This window comes from Xiphophorus couchianus, chromosome 6 (assembly GCF_001444195.1).
Source record: "Xiphophorus couchianus chromosome 6, X_couchianus-1.0, whole genome shotgun sequence".
Taxonomy (NCBI): domain Eukaryota; kingdom Metazoa; phylum Chordata; class Actinopteri; order Cyprinodontiformes; family Poeciliidae; genus Xiphophorus; species Xiphophorus couchianus.
Window position 1 is genome coordinate 13,961,126 of NC_040233.1, and position 20,062 is coordinate 13,981,187.

At 35.8% G+C, this 20,062-nt stretch overlaps 1 protein-coding gene across 1 annotated transcript in view; it reads right to left on the reverse strand.

Annotated features, from left to right (window-relative positions):
• The window catches only part of eif2b3 (eukaryotic translation initiation factor 2B, subunit 3 gamma), a 34,054-nt gene extending 16,027 nt beyond the window's left edge, over positions 1-18,027 (reverse strand). The window contains exons 1-5 of the mRNA XM_028021454.1: positions 17,702-18,027; positions 15,151-15,316; positions 11,520-11,677; positions 3,844-4,003; positions 3,376-3,487 (exon numbers count right to left, since the gene is read on the reverse strand). Of these exons, the coding sequence (XP_027877255.1) occupies positions 3,376-3,487; positions 3,844-4,003; positions 11,520-11,677; positions 15,151-15,298 (578 nt within the window). The 5' untranslated portion in view covers positions 15,299-15,316; positions 17,702-18,027. The remainder of the gene's footprint in view (positions 1-3,375; positions 3,488-3,843; positions 4,004-11,519; positions 11,678-15,150; positions 15,317-17,701) is intronic.
• Between the last annotated feature and the right edge of the window lie 2,035 nt (positions 18,028-20,062).

Consider the following 20,062-nt stretch of genomic DNA (forward strand, 5'->3'; position numbering starts at 1 on the left):
GCTTCTAAGGACCTTGCATTACAATGTTTCTGAGACATGACTCATCCCTGAAGAAATATGTCCTTTATAATAAAATTTGTTATTAAACAAAAAGACAAATTTAAAGAGATGGTTGGCTTCCTGTAGTTAGAAAGCCTACCATCCTCAGGTTAATAAGGACGTTAAACTTCACTAAAGGAAACTTTGAATTACTTATCACAATCCTTGGAAGCAGAGCATAAAAACATGAGCGATGACTCAATACTTTTAAGCAGCAATATTTGTAAAAGGATATTATACTGTAAACTTTAATCTATCCTGATATTACTCATGTCTCAAAGCACTAAAACAGTTCTAACATAGCTGTTAGTTTTTACCCCATTATGAATATAAGAGTTTTGCATTACTCTGTCAATCGCTCAAAGTTTGAACAAACTATAACAGAACTGAGTGCAGTTCAAGATCTTATGTTTATCTCTTGCAATTTGTAAATAAGAGATTTTTTTTCCTTCTCTCTCTCTGTGGCTCTTCTTTTTGACCTATTATGGCCATAAAGAGGAAGCCGTGCAATCTAATGAACAGCTGTTTGTGCTAATTGTACTAATCTCTTTTTATGGGAAGGTATGATAACTTCAGTTCATCACATCCACAAAATGGAAAAATAACAGGCTATAAAAAATCTAATGAAACCCTTAATCTTCTTTAACCTTGTAAAAAGTAAATTTTACAACTTACCTCACAACATAAAAATAAAAAAAAGCAATCTAAAAAAAGAAATCTTAACAATTTGGTCGATGATCCAATTTCTATTATCTCAAATTTGTAAAACACTGCATTAATGCATCTGATGGTAAACATAGGCGTATACTTGCAAATAAAATGTAACAAAATATTTTTGTAACTATTTGTTTCTGCATATATACTTTTTGTGTTAGATTTGACCCCAAACTGAAACAAAAATATGTTTAATCAATTGCATAGCTGAAGCACAAACACATGTACTGTATATCCATTATAAAATGTATGTTTATTTTATAATGGAAGCTGCTAAGCTTTGGAAAACTGATACAACTTCTCTTCAATTTGCTACAGCAAAGAGTGAGATTGCTCCAGTGCGTTTGTGCCTGTCCTGCAAGATAATAAAAAACTATTCAAATGTTTTGAATAATAATAAAAAAGGATTGTAGTTCAGAATACAGAGCAGGAGTTCTGCCTTAATAGCTTTTGCCATCTGATTCAATTTAATTGAAATCTGTATTTTACTGCAATGCTGATCCTTCCTCCAGATCTGCCTTCAAGATGTTCTGACAGGTGGAGCTGTAATGTACCGGGCGAAGCTCGGCTGGAGTCCTTTCACACCATTTAAGCAATTTCCAGGTCAAACAAACTCACATGTTTAGGGCCGTTTAAACTGAAGACAACACAGCCATGTGGAAACCATAGAGGAGAGAAAGGGGAAAATATTGCACAGAGGTTGAGGTTGAGCGAAGATGGAGGGATGAAAAAACAGATGCCTGTTTGTGAGGAGGGATGTACAGAACATGGAAAAGACGGTTGACATAATGAAGGAAGGAGGTCATTTTTACTAAAATAATGCAAAATGAAGATGCTGTGAAAGAAACTCTTCACAATCACAGATAATGTTTACTGAAAAATACTCAGGTCTGTCAGTGCAAATGCTGAAAACAGCGAGATCTTGTAAAACTGCTTAGTGCTGAGTTACAGAAAACCAGAACTCCAGGAATTTCCTCCTTTGCTGCACCAGGCATTTTTTTTCATCTGTCTTTTGTTGCTGTCTGACATGTGAGCATATACCTGAACAGAGGTGACTGAAAGGTTTTAGGCCTTTAACTGCAACCCATAAATGTTTATCTATGAGATCACTGTGTTTCCATAACACTGTGACAAGATGCGGCTGGTTTGTCTCCATCAGCGTCCACCTTGATGTTGTGTTACGTATTCCTGTGCGCGCTCGTGTAAGCATTTCTGGTTTGTGAAAAAAGACAGAGTGTGTGTGTGTGTGTGTGTGTTTATATGCAAGTGTGGCCCAAAAAGTTCCCTGTGAGGGAAGCATGCGAGCAGCTGCTCTGGCCCCCTCTTTTGTTGGCTAGAATTTACAGTGGCTTTGGCTCCATGAAATATTTACGAGCTCCCAAAACACCCGCTCTCACACATACGCGCATTTTAGGACTGAGAAACAAAAAAAACACCCACCTTCCTGTACCAAAAAAAAAGACAAATACAAAACCTCCACAACAAGAATAGAGCCTTAAAATTAAGTCGAGACAAAAATGTCCACAGCTGAAACGAGGAGACATCTTGAATGGAATGTACTTAAATGTACAGAAGCTATCCAGGACTAAGTGTTAAAAAAAAACAGAGGCTGGAAAAAATCTGATCCCTCTGTTTGGTTTACTGTACACTTAAATTTCCAATAACCTTGGTGTCTATGTATAGCAGGTGACAGATGCAGTAGATTTAAATGGGGAAACAGATGGAAATACAACACTGGATGTTTAACAAGCGTTTAGAAATAGTTTACAAACTGCAACATCTGGGTAAAGTGTTAAATAAAGTTATTCATATTGCATTTTTGTGACTGCTAAGTTCATCCCAGACGATTTAAAATCAGACATGTGAGATCTGAATGAGAAACATCCATTTTTCAATTAAGTTTTTATCCTTATATAGCTTTGCCTCTAAGTTGTAAGAGGTGCTTGCCATGCTTTTGCGGTTATTACAGTAGAGACATACAGTAGAGTCAGGGAAGAGGGCATATATTTAATGTTTGGTTCACAACTCCAACCCTAGCAGCAGAAATTATTAAAGAAGCAACAAAATAAGACTCTTGTTAATGTAACTTTCAATTCACATGCATAGAACTGAAGGATCTGTAAATCTGAACTTTGTGAAATCAAGTGCTTTCTGGGATTCCTCCAGGCTAGCAGAGGGGGGCAAGTCATCATAAAGTTCACTTGAGCTTTAGGCCTGCCTCTGGTTCTGAAGCGCTCTTGAGGTTCACAGATTGGCTTCTTTTGATTAAAAAAAGGCAAAGTTTGGTCAACTTTTTACGTGTTGAGATGAAGCGATGTTGGTAATTGATCCATGTAGAAATAATGTCAGATTGATGAATAAACATACTTTGTTATCTACTATTTTTACACGGACACCAACCAAATGGCAGCCTCGGCATTAAAATCCTAAAATAGAAACATCCAGGAGGTTCAGCTTTTCACATTAAATAACTTTAAACCCGTACTTTTCCTGTACTAGCTAGTAATTATTTAAAAGTAGCAGTAGTTAAACTGCCCAAAGAGGTATAAAGAGCATTTGATATGTTTGAGGTGAACATTAAACGAATTAAAAAAGGCTTAGTAATAGTAAAGAAGATCTTACTTTCTTATAATAGACTTCCTGACTGAAAGTCCGTCTTCCAGATCTGCTTCATTGGCCATAAAGAGTAGTCTCTTCCCTGACTGATCCACACCGACAAAGTCCCTCTGTTCAGCTGGCAAAAATACACATGACAATACGCATTAATACGAATACATCATGTCTCAGAGAACTTTGATCAATTCCAGTTGGACATAAATTGAACCATTTGGTTAAAGAAAAACACATAACTGTTTTTTCCTCTCACTGTCTAACATTAACTCAAACTCAACATTAGGTATCAATTTATCTAAATGCCAGAAAAATCAGTTAGCATTTTTTTTTTCAGAAAATGTAAATAAATAAATGTAAAACTAATAAAAGTAGTTTCTATTTAAAAAAAAAATAAATGTGTTTCACTGTGAGATAGTGAAAAAAAATCATTGCTCTGTATCTACACATAACGGCAACATTATGTTACGATCCCATTACCTGTCCTTTTTTTCCCTTTCTGGCCCGGTACAGTCTCTGTGAACTCATGGGCTTTGCTCATGAGCATAGCCAGTGTTGCATTGTGGGCTCTGAAAAGGTCGACCACCTCATGAAGAGCCACATCGGTTATAAGGTCACAACTCACCACCAGGATGTCAGTCTGTAGAAAAATGTAGGAGACAAAAACAGTCAAGACGGCCTTTGTCAAATGAAAAAAATTTCTTCAACACACTGCATCCATCTATGGTTTATTACTGTAGACACAAAAGATCTCTTAAATTTTTCAACAAAATATGTAAAAAATAGTCGCAATACTAAGTGTGCTTGATTTAATAATGGTAGCAGAGGAAAAGTGTGTCGTGTCTGTTTGAACAAGAGATTTTGTCACAGTGCAAATTCTGTCGATTGCTACCCAGTGGTTTTGCACATTAACTTTTTACCAGTTTTCATGGTTACCATGGTCAAATTTAATGTCAATAAATATGTAAATGACATTGTTAAAAATCTAAATGGCTATTAAATCTTTATTTGGCCATCTATACTGTTTTTCAAATGAAGCATCTCAGATATACACACATGGCACTGAAAATAAAAGTGGAAAAATTCCTACAAAAAAACCCACAAAGCTTTCCATGGAGCTGATTGTGTAATTGTCTAAGTACAGCTTTTTGAAAATGTTTTTGTCCTTACTTACAGGAAGAATCTTCAGAGTGCTCCGATTTGTCTGATTAAGTTGTGGCTAGTTTTTCAGATTTCTTTAATTACAGAGAATGCAGTTGATGGTTTGTTTGCAGTCAGCAGGTCTGGCTTTTTTGCCCAAAACAACTTGTCTATTTTTTGCCGTCATTAAAGCAGATGAAGTGAGATGCAACTTTCTTTGCACCTTTACAATAAGAGCCCTCATGATACATGCTGTTATAAATCTCAGAGCGATTTAAGGACAAAAAACAGAATACACATTACCTGAGTGGTAACATTTTGAAACAACATCATTTGAGTGAGGTGCAAGAGCTTGGGATAAAGTTTATGTCATTGCAGTCATTAAATGTCAGGTGTGTTTCAAGCAAACTATTTTGTGCAAACTGATTGAAAATTACATTTGAATACCAGAACTGTGTGCTATGATGAGAATGTTTAATTCTGCTAAGCTGTTTCGCACAATGCGACAGACTGGCGACCTGTCCTGGGTGTACCCCATCTCTCAAGGGTGTAAGACAATGAATGAATGAATGAATGAATGAATGAATGAATGAATGAATGAATGGATGGATGGATGGATGTTTCGCACAACTTTTCATTTACTTAAAGTTCATTTACTATTTGAGATTTTAAAACATATGTTTTGCAGATGCGTTTATACAAACCTCAAAATGACAAAGTTTTCTTCTAACAGACTTTGTATTCACTCCATACTCACCTCGGGCCAGGATTCCTGTTATGCTCAAGAGCCACACACAATAGCTCAAACAAAGTTATTCAAAGAAACAAATGTTTTAAAATCTAAATAAATGCAAAGCTTGTGAATTCCAATCAACGTTCTAATCTTCCACCATAAGAAAGAAGTTTGCACATGGGCACGCCTGTGTTTGTGCGTCTGTGTTATCCATTTGTGTCTCCAATGATGAAGGCTGTCGGCATGTGAACTAATCCCACCATTAGCACCACAAGCCTTAACGACAGAGACATTGTTTGCTCTGTTTGCCACAGCAACAGACTGAGAGAAAAAAGTGCATGTTGAAATAGGAAAAAATCCAGAAATTTCAAAGATTTTTTAAAATATATATTTTTTTGCAGACTGCATCATGTATAATTAAAAACACCATAGTCTGCCAACAAATGATCCAATTTTAAACCCTTGTTTTGTCTGTAAAGCTGTGCTCATTCACTGTGCAAATAAATGATGATTTAACTACTAGTTAATATTAACTAATAAATAAATCCTGAACTAATAACTACTAAACAATAACTAATGATGAACCAATGATAAAGCTGCTAGTTAACATTAACTAGCTTGATGAACTAATCATATATCAGCTACTAGTTAAGTAATCACAAACTATTATCTTACTAGCTGAAAATAAACATTGTCTAATAATAAATGGACAAAATTTATATTGCACTTTTCTAGTCACTCAAAGTGCTTTGCATTAGAGCCATATTCACACATTCATGAACTGATCATTAGATCAGTCCAGGAGAAAGAAGCTGGAATCGAACCTACAAGTGGATTACCAGTTGATTATTCATCACTGTGATCCACAGTTACTCCAACAATGATGACTTAATCCTGAACAAATCACTGATTAACCAATAAATAACAAAGTAATTACATTTTTTTCCTAATCCTCCTTCATAAGTAAATGATTTATTATTGGTTAATACTTGCCTGCTGAGAAAACAGAAAATTAAGGAGAGCTTCATTTCTAATGAACAGTTAACAAACCACAATGAGATTTAATCATAAACCATTTCATAAGAATGAAGCTCTGAAATAACTGATAGGTTTTTAAATATTGAGTAGTTAGCAAATTTATAGTTCATGATTATCTTTTTGTCAGTTATTTATGCTTAGTTCGTCAAAAAAAATAATTAAAATTCATGACTTCTTTGTTTGTTCTAAAATAATATATTTGTGGCTCCCACTTAGACATTCGTTTAAATCACATTTGCTGTTTTTTGTATTCAGTATGATGCTTTTTCTCTTCACATTTTCATGAACGTCAACTCTTATTCAAGCCTGTTCCAGAACTCCAAACAGGGCTGTGATGCTGATTTCAGCTGAATGATTTAGAGGTTAGAGCAGTTCTTTAAGTGTATCTAAGTAAGAGCGGTATCAGCAGGATTAAGGGTCATCAAGTTAACCGAGAATAACTTCAATCATAACCTTGATCCGGACCCGGCGACAGGAAGCGGCCCGGCTAAAGCGGGAGGTGTCTGCAGAAGATCTACAGACTCAGATCTTTCAACTCTGCTCTGTCTCTCTATCACACACTGACAAGCTTGCACACATGTTCAGAAACAAAGCACAAAAGCATGTGCACATGCATGCACATACATTCGCACACCAATGGATAATAGCGTGCTTACACGAGGCCACACACGTGCACAGACACACACTCTAGAGGCGACAGCAGAGTGGAGTCAGCTGGAGAGGCAGAGGCACTTTGGCCTTTCCACAGCCAGGATCAGTGGACAGGTCAGGACCACACACACTGATGCTTACAAAATCACACACAGACGCATACTTATCCGAGTGCTAAGTGACTTCAACCCAGAGCTATGTACACAATCTTGACCACGCAAAGAAAACTTTTTTTTAAGCCATAATGTTCAAAACATTTTTGCTGTACCAAATATAAATGTATCTCCAATATGACTATATATATTTTTTTACTTTTTCTTCTATGCTAGGAGAAAGAACTATAACACAAAAACTTTATGTTATCACGTACTTTGAGTAATTAGACTCAAAAGATACATTGTGTTTTGTTTAAAGAAACTTGGAGGTAATAACAAGCTAATATAAAACGAATTAAGGCTGCCAGCTGGATCCAGCCAGATCTGTGCTTTCATGTTGCAACTTCAAGTAACTTGTAGACTGTTTTTGGGCCACAATTCGGGATGTACAGTGTCTAGCAAAACTATAAAAATATAATACTACATTCAACTTTCAACCAACCATAAACCTCAATAAACTTTGATTACTTTGTCATAGAACAGCACAAAGTTATGCATAATTTTAAAGAGGATGGAAACAGATGGATTGAAATTTATTTTTATGGGCAATATGACTTGCAGACATATTTAGCTTCTCTAATACTTTACATCTGAAATAGAATTTAGTGAAACAAATTGTATTCAGAAGTCCATTGTGTGTTAAATTGAGCCTAGCTGTGTTTAATTTAATGTTGGAAAACATTAGACAACAAACATTATGAAGTGCATGGAATACAGGAAGTTTAAATCAGGGTTTGGCTCCCAAGCTTATTCTCAAATATTGTTAAATCCATAATCTGAAAATGGAAAAAGTAGCACAACTATATGCCTATTAAGACACAACCATGCACCTGAACTGACAGGCCTGGCAAGAAAGGCATTAATCAGAGAAGTAGCCAAAAAAACCATGGTAACCAAAGGAGCTGCAAAGATCCACAGCACAGGTGAAAGAATCTGATGAGAAAATGTCCTGATTTTAGTTTTCCACAGGTACAGGGGACACGGCAAATCTGACAAAGACGTGGCTGTGGTCAGATGAGTTCAAAATATAGCTTTTTAGCCTAATTAACTCCATGAAAATACTCTGCTTAAAAAATAGAGGGAAGCTAGTGAAGATAGATGGAACTGAAGAGCAGTCCTACAAGAAAACATCTTTGAGGCAAAAGACTTGGAAAAGAGACTGAATTTTATTTTACAGTAAGAAAACTCCCCTAAATATAGGGGGAGTTTTATTTTCAATTAAATTTCATTCTGGAGTCAGAATGAAATTGGTTACATATAAGCACATCCCTGTGTTAGAAAGGCCAAGACCTAAATCTAAAAGAAAATTTTTGGCCAGAGTTTAATATTGATTTTCACAGATCCCGATCTGAATGCGCTTGAGCTATTTTGAAAAGAATAATTGCCAAAACTTTCTGTCACTACCTCTGCAAAGCTAGTACAGCCAAAACACAAAAGAACTGCAGCCGTAACTGAAGCAAAAGTAGTTCTGTTACATATAAATGTACAAGAAGCATTTTCTTTTTTTTTTTGTTAAAAGTTTTAAAAATGTCTTTAAAATTCAGTTATTCACTATTACATGCTGATTTATTTTATACAAATAAATCAGCATTTATTTAATCAAATAAATCACCGAGAATAAACAGAAGTTTGTCATTCTAACATGATAAAAATGTGAAAACAAAACAGAGCTATTGTATATCTGCTACATTACTTCTCTTCCAAATGAACTGTTTGCTAGTGTCACCATGGCAACCAGCTATCCTTACAAGTAGATCAATTTTGTCTTATGCTGCTGTGTAGCTTGACATATTTGTATAAACGCAAAGTCTTGTCACAGACTTAATTTTTCTTTCGACACATCAAAGATGTCCATTTAAATTTCAAATATAACCATGTAGCTTAAACACACAATTCCTAAAGAGGAAACAAAAGTCAGAGGGTGTGGTGTGAGCTATACAATAAAAACAGACATTCAGTCTTGTATGTTTGCAGTATCTTGCTGCTCCATCTCTTGTGCCGGTCTTTCTTCACCTTTTCTCTTGAGTCTTAAAAGCTGACTAACATTTATAGACCAAAGGAGGAACTTTGAAACAAAGCTCGCAATGTACATTTAGTTCTTTTGGCTCATGCATCCCGATTTTCCAACATAATTAAACCTGAATGATTGTAAAAAAAAATGTCAAGGAGGGTTTAAGCATACAAAGCAAAAAGAGCATATTAAGTACTCCTTTCACTTGTTTGGCCTTTTGTGAAAGATCCAAGCATTAATCAGCATATCCGTCCACCTTTGTACAACTTCAGTGTTTGAAGAGTGAACAAATCAAAATATGCTGCCTGTAATCTTTCTTTTCATTAATCAAGAGGAATGACCCACTGTGCTCGCTCTTAAGTGTACACTGATTCCTGTAAGTATTTTGTTTTTAGATTCAACCAAATCCCCTCATGGGACGGTGTTTGCCAAAAGACACAAGTAGGTGTGTCGGGGTTTCTATGCTGCACTGATGCATCTCTTTGACAGATGGGGAGATCTGTCTGCTTGGATTTGGCAGGCCATGGGTACACTTCTTCACTCATCACCTCGCAGTGTGAGTGTATGTAACTCAATGCCTCTAATCTGGTGAACTGCTTGGAGGATTAGAGTCTGAGCGACTCTCAACAGGAGCAAGCAGTGGCTAGTTTTGCTTAAGTGTGTTTATATGAGGATATACAAAGTTTCGATCAAGGAAATCTTTAGCAGTAACAAGAATCTGTACAGACATGTCAGATTTCTAAAATGTGTGCAGCACTCTACAAAATGAAATTTTAGTGTAGCATTTTATTAACATAAAATCTGTAAAATAAAAATAAAAAATCTGTGTATTACTGGTATCTACAAACGAAAAGGATCAAAAATAAAACAGCCATCGAGCATAAGCATCATGCTTTTTGCATTCAAACTGAGATAAAGGTATTTTTTTCAATTCCTTGAAATTTTGCATTTATGCAACTTAAAGTCACTACAAATAAAACACTAACTTTAAGTGCACTAGGCCCTCGACTATTCACAGTTCAGTATTCACAGATTCCCCTATTTACAGATTTTTCTGTAGAATATAATCTCAAATTATTTTTTGGAGCTTTAATTTAGACATGCTCTAATAGTTTAGAGCATGTCTAAATTATTCTAAAGAAAATGCATTGTGGGGAGGTAAAATGCCAAGACAGAATGCTACTTGACATGCTACTGGCTGGCTTTTGTAGAGCAGCCAATCGAAGAGCACCACTAATTTTCAATGACTGTATCCCAAAGAACAAAGACAAGGAAGGCATTGACATTAGCTTCAACTGTAGTGCTAAGGCGATTTAGACTCTACGTGTTAGGTTTTTAAAGTATTAAATTATGCAGTTGTAAGCATATTTATAAAGAGAAAAAAGAAAGTAGTATGCAACCTTTACATTTGAAATGTCAACTGAGAATAATGAGGAGACTGATGCTGTAAGCAGGTCCTCTTTGTGCACGCATTGGTTCTCTCCATGTAGTGTGTTTCTCCCACATTTGCTCTGCGAATTGGCTTCTTTAAATTTCCATCAGGACTGAGCCTGTACATGCATGGTTGTTTGCCCTGTGTGTCTTTGTCTTTGATAAACGGAAATAAAAATATATCGATGGCTGCTAAGCACAGTTTTAATCAGCTCTGTAAACGTTCTGTATCCCGACCTAAATAAATTGTATTTCCAATTACATAAAACTCAAAAACAAAATCAACTGATTCTGTAAGGAACCCACAATTCTGCAATGTACAAACAGTCAAACGAATATGTTTGGAGGAGGCAGGTCAGAATCACCCCAACATACTCAAACACAAATGTGGCACAGATGTGCAGATCCCCTGCATGAGACTGAATGGTGCACTGGGTAAACTGGCAGCAAAAAGAACTGGAGTCGTAACCATGAGCTCATATGCTTAAAGTGAACTGGATGAGGGGAAGCAGGGGAGGCATGGTGGGATCAGCAGGCCGGATACAGAGCAGGGACTGGAAATTAAAGTTGGGATGGATAGCAACCAAGCATGGGGTTTATGTGAGTTAATGTGAATGTTTGTGCGTGTTTGAAACTAAAGGAAAAATGAAGCACTTCAGCAGCCTTGGCTGCCAACTGGGGGAGGGAACAAACAAGATTGGTGGTGATTCTGCAGAACACACCCTCTTAAATTACCATCCACTCTTTATTTTCCTCTCTATCTAAATTTGTTTTTAAATGTCTTGAGATCACAACTAAGCGCGTTGCTTGTTTACAAACTCAAAATTAGAAACCCAAATATTAATCCATCTTTTTTCATTTGGTTCAAAGTTTATATAGGGATGATACAAAATGGTGATATGTTTAACTACAATTTAAAAATAACATAATTATTGTGTTAGGAGCACTTTAATACAACAAAAGTTTCTGTTTGCATGTTTAAAAAAAGTAAACGAACCTTGATCTTCTGCTGAATGTGTCTGAGAGCATCGGCAGTGCCCATGTCTCCATCTTCTGGGACACAAACAACCTCCATCTTCATCTTTATGTCCCGCTTCATTTTAGAGTCTGTACTCATCATCTTCTGGACTTCTTTAGTGGTGATCACTATAACCTCTAAAAACACAACCCAGAGAAAACAAGCCCCTGTTAGATAAGTATAGAGGGACAAGTCCCAGAAAATAAATATTACTGTAGCAGTACACCAAACTTCAAATCAATGTTTCAACTTTGTGGCTAGAAACCAAGCTACTCTACTTAATAAATCCAAAGATTGCAGAGTCTGCCTGTTCTAATAAGAGTCTAAGCCGTTTCTACTGGGCATTTGCTCAGACTAGCTGTGTCAGCCCAGTAAAATCTAATTGCAACGCTCTGGCTAAGAGGCACCACATAGTAAACTGCTGGCCACACAGAGTGATTACTTATAGAAAGCAACTTTCCTTTAGAAGAATACCAAACTACAGGTAATGAACAGTCCAGTTTATTGTCAAGTCTGGAAAATAGAAGGTTTTCCTTAATCAGGCTGGGCTTGTGAACCTGCAACAAAAAGGCAGAGATCTGGCATTTAAGTCCAGACGGGAAAAACACACCTGACTACACAATCCTCACATGGCACAGACGAACTCATAAATATTTAGTTTCACAACATGCAGCATCTACAAACTCATTATTTTTAACAAGGAGAATTGAGAAACTGAATATTTCTTCATATCTGTTCTATCACATCTGCTGAAATATCACTTATTCTTAGCAAAACTTTAAAAACCAAAACACTTTAAATATTTGAAATAACCAAGGTAATTAACCAGCAGATGTGTCATTCAAATTCATGTTTTTAATGTCTTTATTATCATTTTTAATAATTTAAAATTCATCACAGTGAGCTTCAGAGATGTTTGTTACCTTGTAGTTTACCTCCTATTCACTGTGCGTTTTTCAAAACTTGAGTTCTTGTTTGGCCTAATTGTAGTTAGGACACCTTATTAAATATCCAGAACTTTAAGAAATGGTCACAGATTGATGTTTAATCTTTTCCTTGTCACTAGAAATAATGTGTATTTATTTGTACTTAAAAAATTCGTAAAAAAATGTAGCAAAAATCTAATTTGAAGCTAAGGAAAAAGTTAGGACATCCTAGTAGTGCTATCCTCCTGGGATAAATAACCCCAAACAATTTTTTTCGTCTCAAATACAAATAGTTTGTTTATGGTTCTATCTTTATGTTTTCGTGCAAATTTTGAAATGTTCATGTAAATTTGGTTAGTTCTGCATTATTTTTGCCTAAAACCGTCTCATTGCTGACCCTTTTGGTTCAATGGTACCTAAGCAGTTCAATTCTACCATTGCTTAAAACACTACAGCTTTATGTCTCGTGAAAATAGAGATATAAAATCTATTTTCACTTTTTGTCATAAAATCCTGAGATCAGATATAAAACCATCTCACTTAGACACACGGCCCCACCACTTTCTGCTGTGGGATGTTTGAATTTTCAGCTTGTCGGTCACTCTATAGGATCTCAATCAGATCAAAGTTTGGGCTTTGACTTATTCCAGGAGTTTCTATAATCTACAGCAATTTATATATGTGGGTCATTGTTATGTTGGAGAATAAAGCTCTCTTAGCTTTGTGTGTTTATGTCCATTTTTCTCAAGCACCTTCTGCACACTGTAGGATACATGGAGAATTCTCTGATGGTGAGCTGTCCAAGTCTTGTGCTACAAAGGATGATAAATCATGAGACTTCCACCTCCCTGTTTCACAGGTGGTTTTTGACCCGTTTCCTGGAATGCTGTATTTGATGCAAGGAAAGGTTTCCTCCTTGCATAACTCCCATGAAAGGCAAATGTGTGTTTTTTTTCTGAGAGCTTTTACTTTAACAGCAGCCACAGCTGCTTGTTACAGGTCCCATCTGTGATGATATTTTGTAATTTTTTGAGACTATTTTTTAGCAACTTGCAGACTACTCTTAGGATAAATTTGCTTTGGCACTTGTGTAATGGTTTTCAACTTCATCCACTCATAGACTACTTACTGCAGATTATAAATGGCTGATTTTTAATTCTGTTGAGACCTCTTTAAACACTCGTAAACTGCTGCAATCTTCTTGCTTAATGTCTGAGTAATAGCTGAATAATGCTTTCAAGGTGTCCACCTGATATATTATGTCTCGATGTGATTATAGTAATTTTAGGTGGGAATGATTATTACACTTTATAGAAATTTTCCTAAACTTTTTTTGTTAAACAAACAAAATATTTGGATGTTGTTGAACAGGTAGTAAACATCCAAATGTCAATGCATTTTAATAACACACTGACTGAAATAAGGTGTTTTACATTTTGTAAATATAACAATGCAAGTTAGGGCAACATTTTAAAAGGCATGAAAATGACACTGCACTGAGATAGTAGATGTCTGCAGAATCCTGAATTCTTGTCGGTTTAGTTTAAAATTTTTATTTGCAACATTTTATTTATCTAATAAACTGAATCATCAAAATTTACTCTTGTTTAATCCTAGTTACCTTTCAACCAGAGGAGATTTCAATTACCAGCTTAGACATACTAAGCTATGGTATGGACACTGGAACAGGTGTAATCACAGAGTGACTTGAAATGGAGCCTTGATCTAAGATAAAGCTTAATCTGGACAAATATGGTGCATGTCCTTCGCAAACCTCACTGATCATTCTCTATCGATCATATCACTGTAAATATTGAATCACAACAAAATGAGGAATGTGCCAGACTTAAAGCTGAACAATAATTTTTTTTATTGATTATAGAGAACCTAAATATTATTTCTGAATGCTTATCGGGGACAATGAATGGGTGTGATTTGCTTGATCTCACTGAACTAATTATTTTAAAGAAACAAGGCCAAGACAACTCAAACCTGATCCCTTCTGGTTACAGTTAAGTTTTCTAAGGAGAAAACCCAAAAGAAGATCTCAAGCTACTAAAAGTGTTCTTGTGCAATTGAATCAAGGGAAATCTAGATTAGTGTATAAAAAGCTGTGTTGTGTTTTATCTTTTTATGTGTGTGTTTCAGAAACATTGATCTTATTGTTTGTTTGTTTTTTACTCAGGATTTAAAACATGGATTTCACAGCGACAGTAAAGCTAAACCTCCACATACACACACGCGCGTTAAATTCCTTATGTGTAAGTGAGAGGTAAAGTTTTTTTCTTCAAGGTAGATTTTTCCACTCTATGCTCCAGACTTCTCATGTGGGCCACATAAACCAACTTGCAGCATTTTGTTTCTTTACATTTTATATGGAAACCAAGAATGAGCTCCCTGTAACAACCCCAGCTCCTGCCACAAAGACATTTAATCTGACAGCGGGGCACACAGCTCACACGGAGCTCCTGACACCAGGTTTGATAGAGTGTGTTGGATTAGACACAGCTTGCTGGAACCATATTTTATACAGCTTAAATTGGGTGTCAGATTATTTAGGCTTGCAATGTCATCGGAGACTTTTTAAATCAAGATGAATGTTCTTGAAAATTATTTAGAATCTCAGATATTAAAAGGTATAGTAAAAGTAGGTTAATGGGTGGGGACCCCACCCAGGTTCTTACCTTCAAAGCCCACTCTCTCAAGCAGGTTCAGGGGATACCACATCAGTGGTTTGTTGCCTACAGGCAGCATGGGTTTGGGGGTGTTGTATGTCAGATCTGTCATACGTGATCCACCCCCGGCCGCCATCAGCACCGCCTGGAGCTCCATGGTGTCTGCAAGAAAAGGCTAGAAGAAACAAAAAAGATTATATGTCTTGGACATTTTTAGAGAACACAAACTAAAAGCCATAAGTGTTGAGCAATAAGATCATATATTGCCAACATAATTTATGACTTTGCAAAAATCAAACACAAAGGTATCTTTTGGTTGGTTTTTGGATGGGAAACAAAGCGTGCGGCTCCAGGTATGGGTGGGTGACACGAACTTACAATTTTAGCACAATATTTGGTGGGACTATTATAATAATAATAAAACAAACAAATCAAAGTTTCAACCGGTGAATCATTAGCCTGGCAGGCCACGAGGCTTTACTTGCCTGGTGCCCCTGGTGTTCATTTTTTTTTCTAAATAGGGTTTTTTATATACCAGCAACAGTAAAGTCAGACTAAGCTAGATTTATTAGTTGATGCAGTGAACTGAGCACAAGAGGTTGCGCACCACTCGCACCGTTTCTGCACCTTACTCGCATGTTATTTCCAAATGATAATGCTTGCTCATGCACTTCTAAAATTTTGTAGCTTTTAACATTTTTAACACAAAAATATGGTGGGCCGCTGGTGGATTGCCTTCATCTGTTTATTGTCAACTATATGTATCAATCATTTTTATGGTGATCTAAAGTGACCTGTGTCTGTCCAAATTAATTTTAAACGTTAACATGCAGGGTTTTTGTATTAAAAGATGTTAAGTGGACAGGAAATGTAAAATATTACTGGGTAATTACGTTACTGGAAGACATTGCCGACAATACTTAAACCCACTATAGAATCTTAAAAACCATTAATCAAAAAAAAAAATACAACTGAAACAAATATCAATTATTTACACTTCTGTTAAATCCAAATTACGTCATCAGTTAGTGGATCTAAAAGTGCAATGTAATGCTGATCACATTTAGAAATGGCCTAAGGCATAAATGAACTAAGAGAATATTAATGCTGCAAAATTGATAGAAGCATTTTAATGGTTTCAGCATAGATAAATTAAAGGATTTTAAATTAGCATTTAAATTTAAGATTTTAAGGAACTAGCAAGTTTACTTTGAAAAAGTTCAAAGAACAACCTTTATGGTTAGGTTGTTTTGTTACCATAGCTACAATCTGATGCTGTCGGGGGGTTTTCTTTGTTTTTTGATAAAAACAAAAAACAGACGGCACTTAACCTGGCAGAAGGGTATTATAATGTATAATAAGCCTGGCACCCACCAGGCTTATAATACATTAGGGCAGTGTTTCCCAACCCTGGTCCTCAAGGCACACTGTCCTACACGTTTTAGAGGTTTTCCTGCTTCAATGTGCCTGATTCAACTGATTGCAGTTCAACAAATGCCTGTTAATCAGGCATCAATTGAAATCAGCTGGACTGAAGCAAGGGAATACCTAAAACATGCAGGACAATGTGCCTTGAGGACCAGGGTTGGGAAACACTGCACTAGGGGAAACCCTGATGGCATGTTTTGAAAAAAACCTTTCAAACAATTCTTTTCTAACCTGGCATATGGTTTAAAGTCATTAAGGTGCCCTTAAATATAATTGATTGAAGCATTTCACTAAATGATATTTAGTGAAGCATTTCTCCATACAACTCCATGTTTATGCGAGAACCACTGGTGTAGCAAATTATTTAAAAAATGACACTAACGGCTCATAGAGAAATAACACAAAGTTTTACAAAAGATTGGTAAAAAAGTCAAAACTAACATAAAATCTTGAGATAAGTTATATTCTTCTAGACTTTTGATAAAGATGTGGAGGTATTGAGGTAGGCTCAGTGGACACAAAACAAGGAAACATGGTCATATAAGGTGAGTTTTATATGGATATTTGAGCCTGAATACTTCCATTGAAGCTGACCCTTTCCCTGGTTTCAGGGTCAGTCAGTTTTCACATATATTATATAAAAATGTTTTGGATGAGTAGAACATAAATATCTGTCATCTACTGAGTTGATGTTTAAAATTAGTGGAATAAATGCCCAAACTATGCAACATAATAAAAGTAGTCAAATATTTACATATTATATTTATAGAATATTTTGGCATTAGGTCCAAAAATAGATTTGTGTCAACAGCTGGAAAAGACTCAGCACAATGTGACCCTGAGATGCGCAAAGCAGACTTCAACACTGCATGGATGAACAAACTATTTTAACATTTGTTGCAACTTGCAAAAACTGTTCGATTAAACTAATTTGATGGGCCAAGAACGAACAAGATGTAAAGCCGCCACTTTCAATCAATCATTTAAGCATTGACAGAGCATGCACACACAGGCAATTATAATTATGATTTCAACAGGCAGCAAGTGGTCTTCTACGTTGATGAGTGAACGAATATATCATCAAAGAGGCACTAATAAAGTATCTAAAATCGACTAAGTAAACGATGCCTACCTGTGCCAGTGTTCCTGATCCAAGATGATCTGCTGTCTCTGTATGACAGCGGTGGCAGACGCATGTAAGTTTCTTGATGTCACCGTAGCAGTTAGCACTTAGCTAACTTACAAAGCATCGATGTGCAAAACAACATTGCTCTACAGACAGTGTAAATGCAACAAGACTCGTCTCTCCAGAGCTAAGTAATAGATTAACTGTAATACGGTGAGAAAAAATAAACAATGTCCTTAATTATTTTTGGAAGAAGCCTGTGAAACAAGCTAAGGGATAGCATTGAATGATGACATATGGGAGCGTTCAGTGAAATATGTCCGTCAGGAAACCTACTCCCTCTGTAATGTGGTTCCTGCGAAAAAATTAATGTCAAACGTCTACACGTTTTAGAAATAATAATAATAATAATAATAATAATAATAATAATAATAAGAAGAAGAAGAACATATTGTTTGCATTTTTTAAATTTAAGATTATTCAACAATATTATACTGTAACTTGATTATATACAGCATTATTGCAATAAGTAGAACATTTAAAAATACATAAAATAACACAATTAAATTATAAGAAAATATAATTTCTTATAATTATAAGAAATTATAATTTCATCATGACTATGATTATTTAAAAATCATAGTCATGTAAGCAGTAATTTGAGTAAAAAAGCCACACATTTCCATCAGTGGTCAAGCAAATAACAGCGAGCTAGCAAAAATCTGTTAATACTGTTTTGACACTGTACTTGAGAGGACATTAAAATGTTTTCATGCAAGAACTATTCATTCAAATGTACTTGAAAAGTGCTGTGAGAACATTAGCAGACACCGCATGGCCATTTCTCCAGACTTCATGACTGAGAGCGCCCAATGCATAGAGCTGAGAAGTAACAGCAAATTGAGGTTGGGGAATGTAGCTTTGGTTTTGTTTGCTCTGGGAAGGAGATGAGCTTGACTGGTCATTATTACTTGCTGATAACCAGGTGGGAAAAAAGGGACATAAAGAGGGAGGAAAGTAATTTTACTATATTATTTGTCCAAATAAAATAAAATTGATGCTATGATGACAGCAAAACGTTCTGCTGCTGAAAAAGCTAATGCTGTGCTGCATTGCTACCTGGAAGCTAAGAATAAGCTCAAAATGGATAAGAGTTTCTTCAGGATAATAGGAGTAATAGGTGACACTATGCATTTGTTTTACAGCCACTGGACATTACAGAAATTAATATGAGATTCACATTAAAGAATGCAAGTATATATATATAACAAAAGTTAAAGTTAAGTTAAAATTCAACTTTAATTTAAAAATGACTAAACATCAGTTGAGGAATATGTAAAATACAGCTTAAAAGTTTTGTTTTCCCTAAAATGTATCTATTCATACTTAATGCTTGTACAGTGTGAGTCCCTGTAAGTCAATGTAAAATTATTTGCTTGTGGACACAATCTTGGCCAATAAAACTATTCTGATTCTAATGGAACTGCATCACACTATGATGTCATTCTGGACCAATTTTTTCCAGAAGGAAATTTGCAACAACTTATTGAATCTATACCAGAAACATTTAAGGCAGTGGAAAAAGCAAAAGTGGGTCTGAACTGAAACAAAATATACCTAAAATGCGCTTTATTATTCATGATCATATTGGTAACAACTAAAAAGCAAAAAATTTTTTTTAATTAAATGAATATAAATAAGACAATAACATGCCACTCCATGAGTTTGATGTGAAAAGAGTCCGTCTTATTTAGAAAGACAGTAGTATTCATTTATGAAAAATGGATGAATTCCAAATTTATGTTACAACAATCTGTCAGTGATAACCAACAACACAGACCTGTGTAGTACAGGCAAAAGAAAAACTCATAAAGGAGTGCTGAAATGCTTGTCAGGATCCAAGAAAAGGGTGTGCCATCAGACATCCAGACACTGGAACAGCTCTAATCACAGAGTGACTTGAAATGGAGCCTTGAGATCTCCCCATGATTTCCTCTGCCTCCTCTGTCCTGCTGCTGCATCTTGTAAATCATTCTCAATTCACTGAAAGAAGCCAGTTAGATTAGTTGGGTTTGGATCATAAACATTTGCAGCACAGACCACCCAGGATGAGAGTGGAGCCAAAGTGTGCATGAGTCAGTGTGCATGCAGTGGTGTGTATGTGTGTTTGAAGGCTTGCTCCAGCTTCCTGAGGTGGGCATTGCAACACCTAGACACTCAAATGTCTATGTGCAGCCAGACAAACAAGCATACCAAGGATTGTATTTAGGCCTTGTTCCACATCAGAGCTCTGTCGGACACTAACCTCTGCCATGGAAACCAAAATGGCCTGCTCTCTGAGTCAAAAAAATTAGTACTTTGTTACAG